This window comes from Chelon labrosus (assembly GCF_963514085.1).
Source record: "Chelon labrosus genome assembly, chromosome: 15".
In the NCBI taxonomy this organism is placed as follows: domain Eukaryota; kingdom Metazoa; phylum Chordata; class Actinopteri; order Mugiliformes; family Mugilidae; genus Chelon; species Chelon labrosus.
This window is the reverse complement of record NC_140348.1, coordinates 23,530,475-23,550,717: the sequence shown is the minus strand read 5'-3', so window position 1 is coordinate 23,550,717 and position 20,243 is coordinate 23,530,475. Positions and strand designations below refer to the sequence as shown.

General features: G+C 44.0%; 1 protein-coding gene across 1 annotated transcript; it reads left to right on the top strand.

Moving 5' to 3' along the window:
• Positions 1–3,828: 3,828 nt before the first annotated feature.
• valopa (vertebrate ancient long opsin a) lies at positions 3,829–17,594 on the top strand (the record flags this gene model as incomplete). The annotated part of the gene is made up of 5 exons (XM_084562514.1): positions 3,829–4,192; positions 6,438–6,648; positions 11,295–11,412; positions 12,290–12,523; positions 16,995–17,594. 5 exons carry the CDS (start codon positions 3,829–3,831, stop codon positions 17,229–17,231), a joined length of 1,164 nt encoding a protein of 387 aa, XP_084418640.1. The 3' UTR covers positions 17,232–17,594.
• Between the last annotated feature and the right edge of the window lie 2,649 nt (positions 17,595–20,243).

The following is a 20,243-nucleotide window of genomic DNA, read 5'->3' as shown; positions in this document are numbered from 1 at the left end:
AAGAGGTGTTTAGGAGAGCGTGACAGGGAAGTGATTTCACGAGGGCTCTTCAAATAAACAATATTTTATTGTGTTTTGAGACGAGGCTGCTTACAATGTCCTAATTGCATTTCAGTCAGAAGAGGCGTAAAAGAAGAATAAAGAGAGATTTAAAAAAAAAAAGATTAAATGTATTGTATGCAGGGAGGATAATATAGTATTTGGAGATCAGAAGATCGCCTGTGAGCAAGGTCCTCGCAGTACGATGGAAAATTCCCATTTGACCGATAAAATCATGAGCAAAGAGACTTCTGATCTAGGCTTCTGCAGGTTTGAAGGGCCTGACAGTGGACCGGGCAGTGGCATCACTAACAGTCCTATAAAACAGAGAGCCGCGCAGCAATAAGGAAGGGCTAGTTCTTGGCGATCCGTAACGTCGATTCACGTGGCGCTCATTTCACTTTTAAACATTTAAACAACAACGGCTACAACGTGCCGGACGACGAACGAACCACGGGCGGTGCTTTAGGAGGAATGTGCAGAGAGATGGTCCATCACAAGCTTCAGTGTTTGAAACACCCATCACCCTACACCTTTCTGATGCCAGAGAAGGGGTGTTAATCATTTTCGAAAAGTTTTTGGAATGATATACTGGATATTCAGCTGTGTGGAAGCCAGGCTTTAAAACTGTTCATGCTGCCTCTTCCAAAGCAGAGAAATACACCACTAGTACAACACTATGACTGTCAAAGCATCATTTCCCTCCATTTTTCATTAATGCTCCCTGCTCGCAATGTTTGATTTTTGTAGTTGGATGCATCTTTTAGGAGCAAACAGTAGCTGCCTCATTTTAAAACCTAAAAGGCCTCTAAAAATACACTTTTCTTACATATGGTACTGGACCATATTGATACAAAAGGAAGGTATTTATCAACAACCACCGTACTTTCATTGCAAGTGCTGTTTTATACTTGCTTTTTGACTGTTTACTTTGATCGATCACTGATTTTCTTGTTTTTGTGCTGTGCCGTGACTGGAATGAGTGCAATATTCTGGAAAGAAAATAATAATAATGAAAATAACAAACCTTGAGAGCTCAAAACCCAGGAAAGGGGAGGGTAAAAAAAGCTGCCGTAGAGATATGCTTCGTACTTACAAAATGGATTTGCTATTGTGGATGGGACTTTACTTCGTGATGACACAGACCAGATTTTAAAGTAAAAGTCTAAAATAGATTAATTCCATGTGGCCTTGGAAGTAACACTAAAGACATCCAGGAAACACACGCTTTGATCCATTCCTTAAATTTTTTCACTTTTCGGCTTTATAATAATTGTGCTTCTTCTTTTTTTTGCTAGATACTGTATGAAATGTCTCTACACCACCGGCTACACTGGAAACATATCAGCGCAGGAGCTTCTCCAATTTTCAGCCACTTCCTGGAGTGGGAGTGGAGCGATCACTGACTCGTCCATTTCACTTACATCCCTCAGTTGCCAGTGTTTCTCGTGATATCCCCCCCCTTGGGCTTGCATTCCCATCCAATCCCAAACCTTTGCTGTAACAGCCACACCATCCAATTCTACAGCTCACTGCCCCGGCAGGGGCCTGGTAAACATGTAATAGAGGAGCGGGATTAGGTGGAAGTGTGTTGTCTCTCAACACACCAATGCTGAAAACTCAGCACTGCAAAAAAAGAAGAAGAAGAAGAAGAAGCAGTGGTGATATAACATTTTACCGTCTGGAGATTATAGTGATTTTATTGTTCACCTTTACGTCACTGAATTAGCTCGAAGGCGTTCATACAAACTCATACGTCAGGCGTGAATCAAATCACAGCTGCTGCAAAGCGAACGGCGCCTCATTTCAAGAAAACCATGGAAATTATTTTGAGGAAAAAGCCGAACTAATTGGATCTGCTCTTTTTGACTCCTCGCGCGAAGCAGAAGGTTGAACTTGGCACGGCGCTTTAGAACACCTGCCAAACAAAAGCGCTCATACGGAGCTCTGGACGGACGGGGCATGGCAATAAATCCTCATTTACGTGATGGTCACTGAGGTGTGACAAGCTGGCTTCCACCAGAGGGAACTAGATCAAAGACTGGGCAGCAGAGACGGAGACAGCGGGAAGGTGATTCACCTCCGAGGAAAAAGTGGTGCGGGCCTGACCTACAAGTTCTGGCTCAAAGTTAACATGAAAGTGAGAACCCGGAACGTCAAGTTTTGTACGATTTGGGATGAATTTTGGACTAATCTTTAACCAAGAAACTTTTTTTTATCCTTTTAAATCTTTACGCTGCGCCTCAAAGTGAAAGCTATTGGATTACAGCAACTTAATGTCAGAAGAGTTTTAGTTCAGCTGTTCCGTACGCCATTCTTGTGAAGTGAACCGGATAAGAGTGGTGCTCTTCAACCTTTGTGCCAAGAACAGTGTCACAACCTCTTATACAGAGGCAGATCCTGAGAATGATACACTTTCCAGCAGCTCTAGATATTTTCCTTTCTGTTCCAGAGAGATGGTGTTTTGTTCAGGTGCAGATAAGAAGTTAGATGGACAAGCAACACCGGCAGACTTCTAAGAAAGAAATCCTCCTCCTTCTTCTCAATAAAATCCCCAAATCATGTCTCCTCAGCGAACTTTAGTGAAATGACACCTTTTAAAGTACACCTACCGTTTTGTTCACAAATGATTTTGTAGTTTAAGGAGTAGACAGGCATCAGTCAGACTTTGAATAAGCACAGTGAAATAAAAAAAAGGTGTTTGTACCTAAATGGAAGTGTTAACTCTGATGTGTTCACTTGGTGCGTTTCTGTGCTGTGCAGCCGCAACAGGAAAGCTGCATACAATAGCCGCTTTAAAAAGGAACACAATGCTGATGGTGCACTTTATTTCTCTTCGACTGACCCTCACCACCTGCTCACTAGAGTCTGTTTTAGCGCTAACATAATTTGTGCAGCGTGGGTTGATCTTTTGAGGGCACATTTAGCTGAATGCAATCAATAGGAGTGACCCTGAAGACAGAATCCAATTGTGGAAAGTTGATTAAAGACTTTTCGAGGCGTGGACATCTATACGTATTCATACTTGAATTCTACAGGAGTTGCAGGCGTTGCAGATTAAAACTGCGACCAATCATCTTGCAGGGACGACTAATTACGCTCGGCTATTAAATTGGCCATTAAAAAAAGATATCAGTGTCACTCGAGTCTAAAAATAGAGCCTTACTTGGCGTATTAATCATGAATGGTAGTGAGTATTGGTCTGCGGTGCAAGGCTAGAGAAGGATCGATAGCGGCTCTATACTGGAAGGTTCACATGGAGTGCGCCACTGTCACCAACGTCCGCAGGCTGGAGAGAAGCGCGCACGAAGAGGACGTCCTGTCTTGTTTCCTGAAAGGCTGCAGCGATGCCGGAGCCGCCTATATAAGAGCTTCCAAGATGCCCGTGGTCGGTCATTAGTGCGCTTGGCGCTTTTCAGGACGTCGCCTCCGCCTCTCACAGCGCAACAACTTCTGCTCCTTCACCGCTGCGCTCTCACAAGTAGACGGACGCTTCCCAGCGGCGACTCGCAAATCAAAACCAAGCACATGTAGCTTTCTCCGGCTCGCCGGTGCTTCGCCATGCTCCTCAGCCAAGGCGGAATTCACCGCGTGAACTTTGCCAAAGAAGAGTCCCAGAGCGCACGGGATGCTCCAGAGCGCAGGCAGTGTGTTTAACGCTGAGTAGAAAGCGCGCCTTGCCCGGGATTCACTCCGCGTGAAGTTGTGAGTATGAGAAAAAGAAACCAAACGGGATTTTCTCTGGGTTAGAGTCGCTAAGCAAGTAGCCGACACTCTGGGGCATGGACAATGGATACTCTAAGTCTGTCAGTGAACGCCGTGTCCTACACCGTGGCGGCGGAAATCTCCAGTCCAGATGATGCGTTCAATGGACCTATCAAGAACATCGCGCCGTGGAACTTCACCATCCTGGCCGTGCTCATGTTCGTGGTCACCTCGCTGTCTCTCACCGAAAACTTCCTCGTCATGTTCATCACTTTCAAGTACAAGCAACTCAGACAGCCCCTCAATTACATCATAGTCAACCTGGCCATCGCTGACTTTCTCGTCTCCCTCACCGGTGGACTAATAAGTTTCCTGACAAACGCCAGAGGTTACTTCTTCCTCGGGAAGTGGGCTTGCGTCTTGGAGGGGTTTGCTGTTACTTTTTTCGGTAGGTCAAGCCTGTTGTGTTTTACTTTTATTGCACGGATGCATACTGCAACATCCGAAGCAGTAGGTGTCAGTGTAGGTCTATATATTTATATATAAATATATGAAGATGGATGGATGGATAAAAGATTGATCATGACTGTTAAACGGCTCCATGTGGCTTTAATATATATTCAGGAGAACAGGTGTTTTGTACAGTTTCAGACTTTATATGTTGAAAATGTAAAATACAACTCACTGACTATAAGTATTATGTCATTATAAGTGTATTAAAGCACATTCATTGACACTCTAAGAAGACTTTACCTGCATAAGGTGTGATTTTGCAGCATTTTTACATTTTGATTTAGAAAATCTCAAGCGCAGATTCGTGTGCAAAGCAAAAATTGCATTCTAACCCGTGAAGGAAACGGCCACCAAGACGTTTTCATGAGCCTGAGGTGCACGCTTGGCCGTCTGTCTTTAAAACTGCACCTCTGCCGTGCATGCTTTGCTGCTGCTTTTTGCGCGCGCCTAAAAACCAGCCAGGAGGATCAATCGCAGCAATTCATGGAGAGCCTGTGAAGCAGAATTCAAAGCCACGCGCGCAGCAGATGTTAGCAGCAGCAGCAGCAGCAGCAGCGGTGATGTGCAGCGGACTTCTCATATGCTGCAGTGCATGACTTGCCTTAAGTAGGTTACAGTCACCACCATCATGGTGACCCTCTTAACTAAATCAGTGGGTTAGTTTCCTGGTCACCAGCGAAGCCACAGAGTATTGAGTTTTCCTAAGTGGCTGCCACAGGCACCCAGTGAGTAACCTGTGGTGCGTGACATCCAGAGAAAAGAGAATACTTTAGATCAGTTTGTGCAGAAGTTCCTTGATGGATTCGGAGGTTTGTGTGATCTTATTCCAGCCTGTTGGAGGCACGTCATAGAGGAGTAGTAGAAAGTGGGAGGATGTCTATTACAGGATGTCAGACTGAACTGAAAACATGAATTCATAATCATTTTCCCGGGAAAATATGATGAGTTTCTTGAAATTTAATTAGAACGTCGTCAAATTAATGTCACTTGAAATAGTTTAACATTGGGGTTGGGGGGCGTATGCGTGGGCTGTGTGTGGTAATATCCCACATGCGTCTCCACCAGAACAACATCACGCTGTGTATTAGCTGATGAATGTCACCCCCAGGAAATAGACTTTGTACATTAATGATAATTATAAAGGGAATGTCATGTGAATTAATTGAGTAATGCAGGGGAGTACGCCGTCATCGCAACGCGGCGTGTGGACAAACTGCTCATCAGAAGGATAAATATGTATCGCACCGTGCATCCTCCAGTGGCGGGGTGTCGAGATGCGCCGAATTACCGCGCCCAGCCTGAAGAATGGCGCTATTACTGACTAAGAAGTGCTTGGAAACTAATTCCTCCCGGTGCACAAAGTGTTGAAATGCAAAGCTGACCCTGAAAGAGACGCATCTGACGTATTACATTACACCTAAGGAAGTGTGCTGACGCATAATGAACAGCAGTGAACAGCTTCGAGGAAACGGCTTCGTGGTGGAAAGCCACTCAAGTTCCTGACTTGACAGCTGTGATGTTCCTCTCGCCTCTGCCTATGTGTGTGTGTGTGTGTGTAGGGGTTATGTGTGAGTAAATTAGAAACCCATTAGGTTGCGCTCGCTGTTCTTCTTGAGCAGGATAGATGCTTCAGTTACCACTCTGCTCAGGGTGAGGATGATTTCTGTGTCTAATTTTAGTTAGACACTGCTGCATTACAGATAAGTACACTTAAACTTTTTGCTTTAATGGTTGGTTTTAAAATGTTACATCTGCAAAACCACCACCAAAGGCGATGGTGGTCATTTAATTTATGAGCCCATATGCCAAAAGGCTGAATGCCCGGTTTCCACGTCTCTCTTTTGTCGTCTCCAGCGAGTGTAGCAGGTACACACAGAGACCACCTGACTGGAGAGACTTGTAATTAACTGGTCTCTGAGGGGTGACTTATTACCACAATTAAAGTCTACCTTTTTTTTAGCCCATCAGGAGGCAGCCTTATGGCCCCCACTCGAGATCATTAAACTATTTCTAGCAACAGCCCAGACACTTTTACCTCTGCACACTGCAGGACCGGGATGTTTAAACATTTAACAATGTGGTTACAGTACAGGTGGCGGTCTTAACCTCACCGTGTTGGATGGCAAATGAAAAACACACTGACCTCCCTCCACTCTGACCTCCCTGCTGTTTTTATTCAGGGATCGTGGCCCTCTGGTCCCTGGCCGTTCTGTCCTTCGAGCGGTTCTTCGTCATCTGCCGGCCGCTGGGGAACATCCGGCTGCAGTCGAAGCACGCCATGCTGGGCCTGCTGTTTGTTTGGACCTTCTCCTTCATCTGCACCTTCCCCCCAGTCCTGGGCTGGAATAGGTACACCGTAAGCAAGATCGGAACCACCTGCGAGCCCGACTGGTGAGGAGTTCAAGCAGTTTAACTCATTCATTCATTCATTCATTCATTCATCTTCATCTTCTATAATCGCTTGTCCTGTGAAGGGTCACTGTAGCCTATCCCAGCTGTCACTGGGCGAGAGGAGGGGTACACAGGGCTAACACAGAGAGACAGACAACCATTCACACTCACACCTACGGCCAATTTAGAATCACCAATGAACCTAACCAGCATGTCTTTGGACGGTGGGAGGAAGCTGGAGTACCTGGAGAGAACCCACGCAGACACAGGGAGAACAGGAAGGCCCCAGTCGGCCTGGATTCGAACCCAGAACCTCTTCTGGTGACTCAATCAGCGCTATTTAAGTCCTATTCACTAATTCATTCTCTCCGTATTGAAGACGCAGCATAACTTTCAGAGAATAATATCTCAATATACTTGGTCAAAAATCAGCAACAGACCTTTTGGTGTGATTCTGGGCAGAGTGACCCTCTAATACTCAAGATACTGTAACCTTTTTATTTTCTAATGATCAGTTGTGGTTGTATTTGAGTTGAACAAAAGGATTACGTCAAGAGGCCCCTCGGATTCAGAGCAACATTAGCACATTAGTGCGCTTCTCTGCCCAAAATTAATCCTCCTTTTAGCTCTGTTTTGATCCCGAGGGAAGCGTGGATGGGTCTTCACCTGGTAAATGCTCTGGTGTTGGTGGGAGCCAAAACAGTGGAGATAAAATGAGCCGAAAGCGGAAAAGTGCAGCCGAGTGAGTGGGCCTCTGTGGGTTTCTTTCTTTCTTTTTTTCTTTTTTTACCTACTCCTGCGTTTGCATACACACACTTAAATAATCTGATTACTATGGGAAACGGCAGAAATCAGATAATACATTTAATTAGATAATGCACTTATCCCCACTGCGGTTTGGGACACTGGTTCTCAGAAGTGGGGGCAGGACTTAGACGTTTGCATCTGTTTTTTTGTTGTTGTTTTTTTTTACCAGCAAACCACTGCTCTAAGACATCACAGCCTCTAACCATTATACTGTAACCGCCGCTCCTATAAAAATGTCTATTGCAGCCACTTTAAACCAACTCTGAACCCTTGCCTTTCTATCAGGTTTTGCCCTTTGGCTAACCCCAGTGGCCCGACCTAAACCTCAACCCAGAAATAACCCCGTGTTCCGTGTTCTTCTTACCAGACACCTTGCACACAAACAGATCGTCCTACGCTCAGCCCCGTGGCTCACATCTACATCGCTGCTTCAGCAGCCGCATTAGCTCACGCCACGCTGACGCGTCTCGCCGAAAAAGAGTCGAGACACAGGCCCGCTGTAACCTTGGCCCTCGGGGTGCCATCTGGGTAATGCTGTTTAGCTGCTTTGATCTTAGATATGGGGCCGAGTGTTCGCCTCATGCCCTGCAGCAGAAGCATTGCTTAGATGAAGCGCGGGGAGAACGAATGGTTCAGACAATGCAATTAAGAGCTCACTTTATGGAGATCCGACCCACCTCTGGCTGCATGAGCTCTGTCAGAAAACATTTGGTCAGCAGCAGGAACTCCAGCAGCACAGGTGTGCGAGGTCCTGAGTGTTGCCACATGCACAGCCTGACGCATTTTAAAAGCTTCATTTGCGTGCATCTTTTTGTCTCTGTATACAAGGCGGTTCCGTGAAAAAGCATAAATGCAATATTTGGAAGGACTGCGCAGGAGCGGCCGGTGTCGGTCAATTCCCCGTAGGTGGCCGCGCCCTTGTGACGGGTTTGGGTGCAAGCTACCGTCTAGATCACACAGCCTTTGTTTCAAATCCCTAGAATCTGAATGCTTTTATTGTCGTTGCATGTCGATGTGCAACGAAATTACGATGGCTCTCCATAGGAAACTCAACAAATGGTAACAATAGCATAAAATACACCCCACCCACTTTCCCCAAGTCCATATATAGATCCCACATCCACACTCCCTGCCTCACCCGTGCACACACCCACTAACTCATTATAAATATAAATAAGTGCCATGACATTTAGTCTCCTAGAGCTCAGGTGTTGTGCCTTCTGCTGGAAACAAATCTTGTGCATGCATGTGCAGCATATGACTAACCTGTGTCTCATTAAAATATCATTACTGCTTTTTGGGACCCTCTCCTCAGTTTTCCCGTTAACACTGGCACAGGTCATGTAATCCACTTTGTGCATTTTAAATTATTATGCTTTATAGCCACTAAGCTATACGTAGAGTCACTATCTCTGCACCCTCAGTTCCAAGCTAACGTTCTGCACTAATATAGTACAGTGTGACATTTTCTGTACAAAACCGTAGTATGTGAAGTGCACACTATAAAAAATAGGCAGCCATAAATATCCTACGGTGCAGTACAGTAGTGATGAATGACAGGTCAAGGTCCGACATAATTCTTACTACTAGAAAATATTCTTTATACTTATTTTCTTTTCTTTTTAGTATTATTTCTGAGTAAGCAGGCCATCCGTAACACCTCTCGTCCTTGTTGCCGAGGGGAAAGGAGGAGGAGGATGAATATGCTCGTGTGAGGAAGCGAAGGAGAGCAGATGTCCTCCGATGCTTGGGAGGGGGTGTGGGGGGCTGAGGAGATACAGGAAGAGTGAGAGGAGGAGAGAGAAGGTTGAGAGAGGCGAGGAAGACGAGATGAAGGATGAGAGCTGGGGGGGGGGGGGGGGGGGTGGAAAGGAAGAGAAGCATTATTTGAAATTAACGGAACTTAAAATAATGGAATACGTCTAAGTAGTTTAGATAATACAAGCAATAAGGCCTTGTGTGAAATGGTTTTATTATTGTGCATATTTTGGAAATGTATTAAATGAACCATAGTTTATAATTCATCTCAATAGCCTTGATCTTTACCTCAACTGTTATCATAATATAAGTCAACAGGATAATCCCACAACCAGTCAGAGCCATTATGTGATTTATGCTTCTAGATAGTTTGTCCTTTAACTCTTTATGGGGCGAGAAACCATATTCGGTAGCTTCCTCGCACATTTTAAACTGCGTCCCTGAGGTGTAGAAGAATGTGGTGTTCACTCAGCCAATCAGAGAAGATCAAGGCAACGTTCTCAGGTCAAATGTGGTCTGCAAGGTCCACCTCTGCATGAACGCTGAGTGTAACTGCTTTATTAGGTACCAGGAAGGAGAAGTGGCCTAATGTTGTCTAACGTGATGTGTGTATGTTGACAAGTGCCTGAATCAGCACTTATGTTCTAATGGTCAAAAATGTTTAGAGGCAAGGAACCATGTGTGGTAATTTCATTGATCTTGATTTTCTACATGAAAATGAAATCACCAAATTATAAAGTCTACGTACGCCATGCATTAATGCTCTAGGGTTGAAATTTAGAATTTCCAAGTCTTTCAATGAGTGTCCTATAAAGGGTTAAAGTTATTTTGATGTCAGTCTTTTACCACAGACGGGACATCGCCACATAATCACATAGGCTAATCCATCAAAACCCAACCAAAACGACCTGACTGGCCCGGCACATCTTTGCCAGAGCACAATAATTACATTACAGCATTACAGACTCCAGACCAAAATTCCCACACTAAAAACTTGTGGTTTGGCTTTTAATGCCAGAACTTGAGAAAATATTAAATTTCATTAGGGAACATTTGGTTTGAGACCACAAGTCACGACATGTTTGCTGACATTTTCAGAAATGTCGAAGGTGGAAGTTAATATATTGAAATTTAGGCGTGTAGAGTTTTCTTTTTCTTTTTTAAATAATACGTAAGAGGATATCCCCAAAGGCTTCATGCCTTTGGGGATATCAACATTAGGGCTACAGGCCGTAAGCGCGGTAAAAGCCCATGTGCACGACTGTCTTTAAGGGTGATATTAAGAGAAAAATGAGCATGCCTACGTGTTGCCTTAAGGGACACTGAATGGAGGGAGAAAGTCGGCTGCAAATGGCTGCACCTTAGAACATTACAGATATTTACATTTCCGGGCCTTCAAATGATTTCTTGCAGCTCCATTTCAGAGTGATTTGGCGCACTGCCCATATACATCATCATTTATTTAACCGTACACTCCTACTTGAACAAACTGGGCAAATATTTACATCCTGAACTGAATTTTTGGTCTCGTTGCCGACAAATGAATACCTAATGAGATGTGAAATGCGATCAAAATGTGACCTCTGCCGCTGTTTCCTTGTCCAGCGGTGATTAAGATGTATGCATGCAAACATGCACACACAGACACCACTCCATCTGCTGGGGAGATCCCTAGTCATTAATTTAGAGCTTGTTTCATCTGAGCATGGTAGGTGTTCTTATGGGGACGACATAATTAGACTAAATTACTGGCCCCTGGGCTATACATTAAGTCACAGATGTTTGTCTCCGCTGTAAAATATTACCTTTTAACTGAGGCTCAGATGAGGTGTTGCCTTTCTCTCGAGTCGAATGGCAAAATGACATTTCACTGAAAGCACATGGATGTGAAACGACGGGATCGTTCACCGTTTTGTTGTTAAAGGGACACCCAGCTGCACTCAAACAATCAATCTGGCTCAGTCTTGCAATATATAGATGCGTCCATTATTGAATTCAATCAAAATCTGGATCGTAAGGATCGAGTAGCTGCATGTTTGAAAGCCAGTGTTAACCCTTTTTTTTTGTCCGTATGTTAACAGGTACTCAACCAACATCACAGATCACACCTACATCCTCACTTTCTTCGCCACCTGTTTCATTTTGCCTCTCGGGGTGATCTTCTTCTGCTACGGGAAACTCCTCCGGAAGCTCAGGAAGGTCGGTTCTCACCCAACAAATACAGAGAGCTTTAATTTATGACATTTGCTTCGTAAGACATGAGTATACAATGTGCTGTCGTTGAAAAACGTGCATTTTCCACCTAGGCCTTCAAAGCCCTCCGACCTTATTCAAAACACCTCTTGCCACAAGCGTCAAATCCAGCAGAAGCATCAATGTCGACCCAATAAAATGGCAAAAATGTACATAAAAGATCAATATAATTCATTTTACTCACCAGAACTTAAGAAACAATTTAGAGTCCTCCTCATGGCGCTCATAGTTGCTGAAACTGGCGGACAGAACCTTTCCCCAGCTTGGTCAGGCTAGCTAGCTCCAGGGTTGGGCGGCCTTTCCTCACAATATCCACAATATCCTTCGAAGTCCTCCGTGAAAATGGCTTTCTAAGAAGATCTGCAACCAATAGCCAATAGCGATAGGCATTTTTTTAACTCACGATGGCAGAAGATGCTATCAAAACATTAACGGGGACAATTTGGTTGTGCAGCTCGCAACAGATGAACATGAACCGCTAGCTTGGCTTAGATAGAGCGGCTCTCTGACCGTCCAATTTGAGGACACGGAAATGCTACCGTAGGCCACAGAGAAAGCCTAAGAATATGAACTTGAAATGTGATTGGTTAAAGGAACAGCATCATTATGATGTGTTTCAAGCTTCAGCCGCTTGCAGTTTTAAGTTTAGGCCAGCAGAGAAGGCTTGCAGTAGCTTTTATAAAAATTGAGTCCCTCCACCTGCATGAAAGTGATGAGACAGTGCTTTTTAGCTGATAGACACATAGCTGGAAAATGGCCCAATCATGACTGTGTTGTAATCATGGCGCAGACGTACCTAATTTGGCGTTTCTGTTTCCTGCAGGTGTCTCACGGTCGCCTGGCCACGGCCAGAAAGCCCGAGCGGCAGGTGACCCGTATGGTGGTGGTGATGATCGTGGCGTTCATGGTGGGCTGGACGCCGTACGCCGTCTTCTCCATACTGGTCACGGCTCATCCAACCATTGACCTGGATCCAAGGCTGGCCTCCATCCCCGCCTTCTTTTCCAAGACAGCTGCTGTCTACAATCCAGTCATCTACGTCTTCATGAATAAACAGGTAACTCTCGACTTTAGAGCCAAAGGATCACATTTCTTACTCTTACGTGTGAAAGACAACTTAATTTTCAGTCAGCAGCTGAATTGAACACATGTGGCTGTAGAATAGCGAGATGTTTTTCCTGTTTTTGTTGGGTGGTAGCCCGTCTCTTAATAATGCATGGTGAATGAATAAATGAAATGTAAAATCCTGGCCGTACAATTGCCCATGCGTGGCTCTGTTAAAATATGCATTAGCCACCTATGTTATTCTTGCAGATGAGATGGCCAGTGCTGACATTTTTTTCCACGACATTCGCTTTGTTTAATTTTACATCGCGCTGTCTTGTTTTCCCACCGTAAGTGAGACATACACTCTTTGGGTAATCAATAGTGACTGCACAACTAACTGCTGCCATTGGAAAGGAAAGATGAACTTTTTATTACTCTGGCTGTGCATGTGTTTGTGTGTTTTTGAGTTTATTGGCGTAAACCACGGAAAAATCAGTTTGCTTTAGAAGATGATTAACTTAGACTAATAGTTTGTTTTTAATAGCAGTAGCTCACATATCCAGCCAACGAAATTTGGAAAATGGAGTTTAGGGACTGTTAATTGTCAACCGTTGTGCTCTTGGAAGGAAGCATGCATGCCAGGTGTGTGTAGTCTTGTAGGTGGTTGCACTGTCAGCTGTCATTCTCATCAGCTTTCACATGCTGCACTGGCAACTGCATGCGTTTCACTGCCTACTTCACCGTGCTCCAACATCTTGATGCAAAATTAAGGTGAAAATCATCATAACGTGTGTGTGCGTATGTGATGCATGTGTCACAGTGCAGATGATGGCTGGGCACTTGTACCCTGCTCTTCAAACAAAGCAGAGCCTGTCTGTGTGTGCAGACACAGAGCCCTCAAGCAAAACGCTGTCACCCTTCGGGGGCTGACTGCTCCTGGAATCGCCAACTTTTTTATTTTATTCATTTTTATTTTAACTCTGAATTTTGGAGTGACCACTATAGGAGAGTGTTCTGTGAATCTCTAATTACACTTCATGCGGTACACGCCGAAGCCTTTTAACAAGCTTTTCATGTTAACATGCGTGCCTCCCCATTTGCACTTCGCGCCATTGTCTCTGACTCCTTTTGACAGGTTTTTATTTTTCAATACAATACCTCACAGTTCTGCCAGTATAGCGAACATTCAAACTGTCAAGTTCAGTTACAGCACGCAAGAGCAGTCTATTTTTGGAAAGTGGGGAGGAAAAAGTCGTACTATACATACTGCATATGTGCTTGGCACAATGCCTAAATCAGGCTGACCCTCGCCAGGGAGCTGCATGCAGTCTGCATGTCCATCTGATTGGCCCAATTCTGTAATCTGTATTTGGTGTATAAAATGGGTCAGCCAGTGTCTCCACTAAGGGCTCCACTTGATGTAAATAACAGTTAGAAGGCAGATTCAGGTTTGAACAGAGCTCCCGCTGCTCCAGCCAAACTGCTTCTGCTAATATCAGTCAGTTGAAATTCAGTGCTTGGTCAAGATATCCCTCTCTTTCTCTTTCCCTTTCTCTCTCTGTGTGTGGATAACAGGTTGAGGTGAAACAGAGTGTCAGTGGATCTCCATGAGGCCTGTCTACCGCCTCATGTAGTTTTAGAGGGAGACTGCCTCGAGTGAGGTCAAACGGCCTTTGGCGAGAGTCTCCTCTATATCCATGTATCACTTCAAACAGTATTATTTAAAATCCATTTCACATGAAGATCTAAACAGGCTTTGGTCTCCCTGTGTCACGTAGCTTGATCGATAGGAGAGGCAAAGCAGAGAAAAATAAAGCAAGTAAGAAAACTAAAAGCCTGGACTACAAAATGAGATAATATATAATGTATGTTACGTTTTCTCTGCTAGGGTCTTAATGGCAACGGAAAGAAAATCGCAATCCACGTTGAGACAATGCATTTCTTTCTCTGTCCCTACACCTTCCCACACCTGCTGCCGTGCGCTAATAAAAGCCCCAAGGATTACAAAACAATGAAACCTGATCCACCAGAGTTATTTTTTTTTAAAGATTTACCGACTTATGGTGCATTCATGTAGCAGGGAGTACCTTAGTCCAGAGCACCTTAAAAGTGGATCATGAAGCCAAGAAAAATTTAAGTGAATAATCAAACAAGTGTCCTTTTAGATTCACAAATGCACTTTTCAACAGAGCCGCGGCTTCACATAAAAGATTATTGTTGATCTCGCGCTACAAGGGCGGCTTTGTGATGAGTGATGCCGCTGAAGAGCTTAAGAGCTCCCATTTTATCCTAAACCTGCATTTCAAAATGTGTGTGTTCAAAGCAGGGCACGCACATATGTGCACGGCTTTAGGTTCAAAGCATTAACCGCATCCGCCTCCATGTCCTTGGACATTTCTCTCAAGAAAAGTTCAATAATTTCGCGCTATTTGCACGGTAAGTAGGTGCAGTAATGGAATCCATAAATGCCTAATTTATGTTCGGAAGGCAATGCGATGCAACCCTGCATTCATAAGGAAATTCAGCCTATAGATGGTAGACGTCATCTATTTTTCTTGCGTCACAGCCTCGTTCAAGGCTGGAACGGCAGCAAAGACCCTGAAAACAGAAACGCAAATGGTTCATATGATTTCCATGGTGGGTGGAACAAAACATACCCAGAAAGTTTTTCTAATATGAACAACAATCCTTTGTGTCGGCTTTAATTAGTAGAGCCGGAAGTATCTTAAAGCCGCTCTATAGAATGTCTGTTGTATTTAGTATCTGAATCGCTGTAAAAGCCTATGTAATGCAGTTTTTCAATTATTTTTTGAATCGGTTCATTCATTCATTTTCTGTAACCAGTTGGGGGAGGGGGGCTCGCAGTCTATAAACTGAAGCTATGGCCCTCATCGTGGTCATTCTCCACTGACGACTATCCAAGAAAAGGCATAAAAGACCAAAAAAACAGACTCCCTGTTATGAAATACTGACGCCGCTGTCGCTGTTGCTTTGATGTGGCCATTGTTGGGTTAGGGTTATCTATGAATTTATTATCCAAATGCAATATAATACTAGAAAATTCCTGCGGAAATTTTGACTGTGCCGATGATGCTGCCGTCCAGTTTAAAGTGTGCGTGGTGTCTGCCCTAATTCTGTCTGCTCGGCTCTAGGCCGGCAACAAAATGACTGGATCGGTGTGAGTTTGATGCCCCACTAGCCTCCGTGTTAGCTCGCGGGTAGTCTCCATGTTGGATTCCCGTGGATTAGTCCGTTAGCTCGCGGCTACCTCCGCGGTTTAGTCCGTGAGCTCGCGGCTACCTCCGCGATTTAGCCTGCAGCGAGGGTTAGCTCGCGGCTAACATGCATTTATTATCCAAATGCAATATAATACTAGAAATTTCCTGAGAATATTTTGACTGCACTAGCTCCCATTTCATCGGAACAGATAATTAGCTTAATTTCTAGCCACAACAGGCAGCTTTTTTTTCCATCAGTTTGATTTCATGTATACAACCTGTCGAGCTCCTTTACCAGTTTGTGATCAGAGTACTCCCTACACTATTGTAGCATAGCCTAGTCCTTTACTTATTTTTTGCACAGATGGAAGTTGCACTGAAGTTGAGAACTACTGTAATGTGTTTCAGGCTATTCATTGCCATTAAGATGGCATTTTATGACCTTATTCTCTCCGCATGAGTCCTTTAAAAGCTGCTGTGTTGTTGGGGGGGAGGGAGTGTTGCGCAACTATTAGACACAAAGGGAGCAGCAGCATATGTGGTCCCAGAAGAGCTATAGAGTGCGACGCTGCCATATTTCTCCCCAGGGCTTCACAGAGTGGGAGCTTAAACACCGAAAAAGGTCAATTAGTGTTTTTAGATTTAACGTAACGTGGAGACCAATGATTGTGGGGGCTATTAGTGAGGTCCTGTTGAAAATGGCTGCATATTTCCGAGAATAACCGCTGATGGGATACATCACTGTCACTGCCGCTGTCTGAGCAGGGAGCGCGGACACAATCGCACGTTGTTTTTTTTACAGTGGTTTAATGTAGAAGCGTGTTTATTTGGCGGTTTTGCTGAGAGTTGTGAGCCAGGAGACAATTAGCATAGCTTAGCGTAAAGACTTGGCGCAGAAAGGGACCTCGCCCGTCCAAGGATATAAAAATTATTTTGTTGTTTATGTGCAAGTTAGACGATTCAGAGGTTCCAGTGCTTTAGACACAGTCAAGATAGGTGGCTGTTTTCAGGCGTTAAGCTAAGCTAAAGTCAAATTCAATTTATTACTTAATTTAGCAACAAATGAGCAGCTGGTTGTGCAGCTGTAAAAGATTAAAACACAAAGCATGTGGACGGATTATAAAAAGGGAGACAACGGAATGTATAGATAAAACAATTTCCTAAATTGTTGCACCATTTATTTAAGCATCTTTTTTTTTATAGCCTATAAACGTAGAAACAGGGGATTGAAAGTAAATTTTCATTTTCTCGCTCTCTTCCCAGTTCAGGAAGTGCCTGATCCAGCACTTCACCGGCATGGGCACCATCCCGGAGAGCAACATGAACCAGACCTCAGAGCGACCTGGGATTACTACCGAGAGTCAAACGGGGGAAATGTCGGCCATCGCGGCGCGCATCCCCGTCGGCGGCACCGCGTCGCCCCGATCTGACGATTCTCCGACTGACTGTGGCTCGTTCGCTCAGCTTCCCATCCCGGAGAACAAAGTGTGTCCAATGTAACCTCGACCCCATAGGTGTTCTCGTTCAACCCCCGAGAGTGCGTATTTACCTTCTGTAATCTAGCTACCGTGTGTTTCTCTTTGGACGTCAATGGAAGTTTAAATGTCAAGTTCTTGGAGAGATAGAGGGCGCAGTGCAAAAAAAACAAAACAAAACTCATAGTTCAAGGTTCTGACACTTGCAAGATTAATTAAGGACAGACATAAAACATGAAGCCCAGTATGTTTCAGTAGTTTGTTAAAATTTTGAGCAGGGAAAAGACAGAACTTTGCAGACAGAAATCCACAGAGCTTCACCTACCAGATATATCTTGTAAATATTTGCTTGCTGGACCTTTGTCCCGTTCTTGGAGAATGCCTTGGATGTTCTCTTGACCATCGTTGCACGCCTGGTAGTGTGTCAAATTAGAGGGCGCCGGATTCAACTTGATCACATCTGCCTTCACATCCCGATGGAGAGGGAAAAAAAATAAATAAAAAACATAAATAAATAAAAAGGACTGCAGAAAACTCAAACCTTGACATCAGTTAGTTGAGGGCTAGCCAGTGTTTTTCAAATACAACAATGCATCCAGCCTTTCATCTTGTCCTGGCCTTGCCTTTTGAAGCCCCGTGATGGCGCCTGCAGAGAAAGCGTTGCTTTTCTATGCTGTTTCAGTATTTGGTTTGGCAGCAGGCTTTATTCATCTATGCTTGTCAAAAGGACTGAGCAGTCGTCTGACTTTGGATATTTTCACTTTAGAGAATCCCGCGTAGACTAGCTCGGGTCAGACCTTTCATCTCGAGTAAAGATGGTCAGTGAACTTGGAGATGCCAGTCTCCTGTTACCTCTGCTGCATGCAGACGAAGGAGGAGGACAACATATGTATGAAGTGCCAGCAGGGGATCAACACACAAACACAAGCACACACGCATAGAGATGCAGTCCGCTGCCTGTTTTACAATAAGCTCTCTATAGGCACTGTGAAAACAATCTAATAATGCACCAATAAATATAACTAGCACAAGAGTGGCTTTGCTAACTAGCCATGTACAAAAGCAATGAGTATTCCCATCACAAGCACAGGTCAACAGCAATATTAAAGCTAAATACTGTCACGCATTTGAGCACTTGAGCATTAGCTACAGTAGATGTAGCAGTGAGTGTTAAAATGTCTTTTCTTGACTTTGTGGTGCATGTTTGTTCACTATTAGTGGGTATTTGTCAAAACACTGTTGTATGCTGCACAGTGATTCACTATGTTAACAAAAAAAAAATTATAATAATAGTACAGCGTATGGTGTCCGTTTGCATTGTACTGAGTGTGTGTTCCAATCATGTTTGGCCGGACTGGTAGGAGTAACGATCAACATCATTGCATCTGTCCCAAAGGATTTGTGACACCTCGATATGATCTGCAGAGCAGCATGATTGGCCAGTTAGCTTTCAGAAGAACTTTCATGTCCTTTTTTTTTTCCTGTGCTGTTTACTAAATTTCATTGCATAGTTTTAGTTTTACAGCCACATGCAGCCGACAAAACATACTTCAACCAAGTAACCAGCTGTATACCACCTGTATGCTAGCAGCAAATGGTTCACAAAGTTACTATCCAGTTAGCGAAACTGCAAGACCGAGGTAATTTGATAGAGAACAAAACAGATCTAAGAGAAACCATGTGAAAAGCAGCAGGTAATTGGGTTGGCTGTTCATCTGCCACCATGTGTTGGACATTTCTTTGGTCTTAAAGCTGGGCTCACACAACAGGGGTTTTTAAAGTCCGGTCTAATTTTAAAATCAGGTTGCATCACACTCTCTTGACTGATATTCTTTTATCTAATCTCAAACCTGCACAAAAGGTCAGGATTTGGAAACAACAGCGCAAGACGACAGCCGGTGTAAACGAAATAGACAACGACTTGTAGCTGTAAATCTACTGATCCAGACTCCAGACTGCTTGGTGGCGGTAAAACACCAGGGAAACGGTTTACAAAGCAACAATGAAACCAAGAGTAGAAGAAGAATTTGCTGTTTTGCACTGAGAAAAAAAACAAAAACAAAATGAAGCAGAAGCTTGAGCGAGTGTGGATAAAAAGGTTGGGGAGACGTGGTCCAGATTTTAAATCCTGGATATGTAAACCTGTGTCCAGACAGGACTTCTCCTCTGATCATCAGGAAGGGGTGAAGGGGTGAAGGTGAACATAAATTTACCCTAAACTCCTGTTTTCTGAGCCCATCTTAAGAGGATAATAATTATTTAACGCAACTTTAGGTGAATTTTAAATATAAGTTTTCCTCTGCTACATCTAGAAAAATGCTGTTTTGTGGCACAGGACGTCTGGTCAGAGAAAAGCCAATGTCAAATGTGGCTTAGTCACCAATAAAGATTCTTTTTTTTTAATTTATAAATATATATATATATATATATATTATTATACCAATTTCTTTACACTTGTTATTTATTCATGTTAGAATGGTCAAGCTATACCTCAGGTACATCTGCTTTTACCGTTTGTGTCATTGCGTTTAGAGCAAAATGTTTCTACAGTGTTCTTCAAACATGTCTCTGCTTTAAGTCAGATTTAGAAAGAGTGTGGTTCGAAAGGTTTTCACTCTGCTGTAGGGTTATGTGTCATGTTCCATATGTCGCATTGTACAGGAATACTTCAGACTTTTTGACACGAGTTGGTATGTGTGGGCATGAAATTGGGGAAAGCGGTTGCACGCTCACAGATCTCCCAGTGAGCCGAGAGCTTCATGCGAAAATGAATGCAGCCCCGCAGCAGGATAACAAAAAGATGTGAATGCTATGAGCGCCGCATCACTACGTGGCGGTCTAGCTATGAGTACAGGCATTGATTCAGGCTGCGGTGGATGGTGTTAACCGCTGGTTTACTTCGGCAAACAAAACTGTTCCGAGAAGTCTGAGAATCCGCCTGCCGCAGTTTGAATCAGCGTTTTTACATACGCTGCAGCTTGAAATGCCTGATTGCTCGTACCTGCCTGGGTGACAACAAATCAATATAACAGCTGGT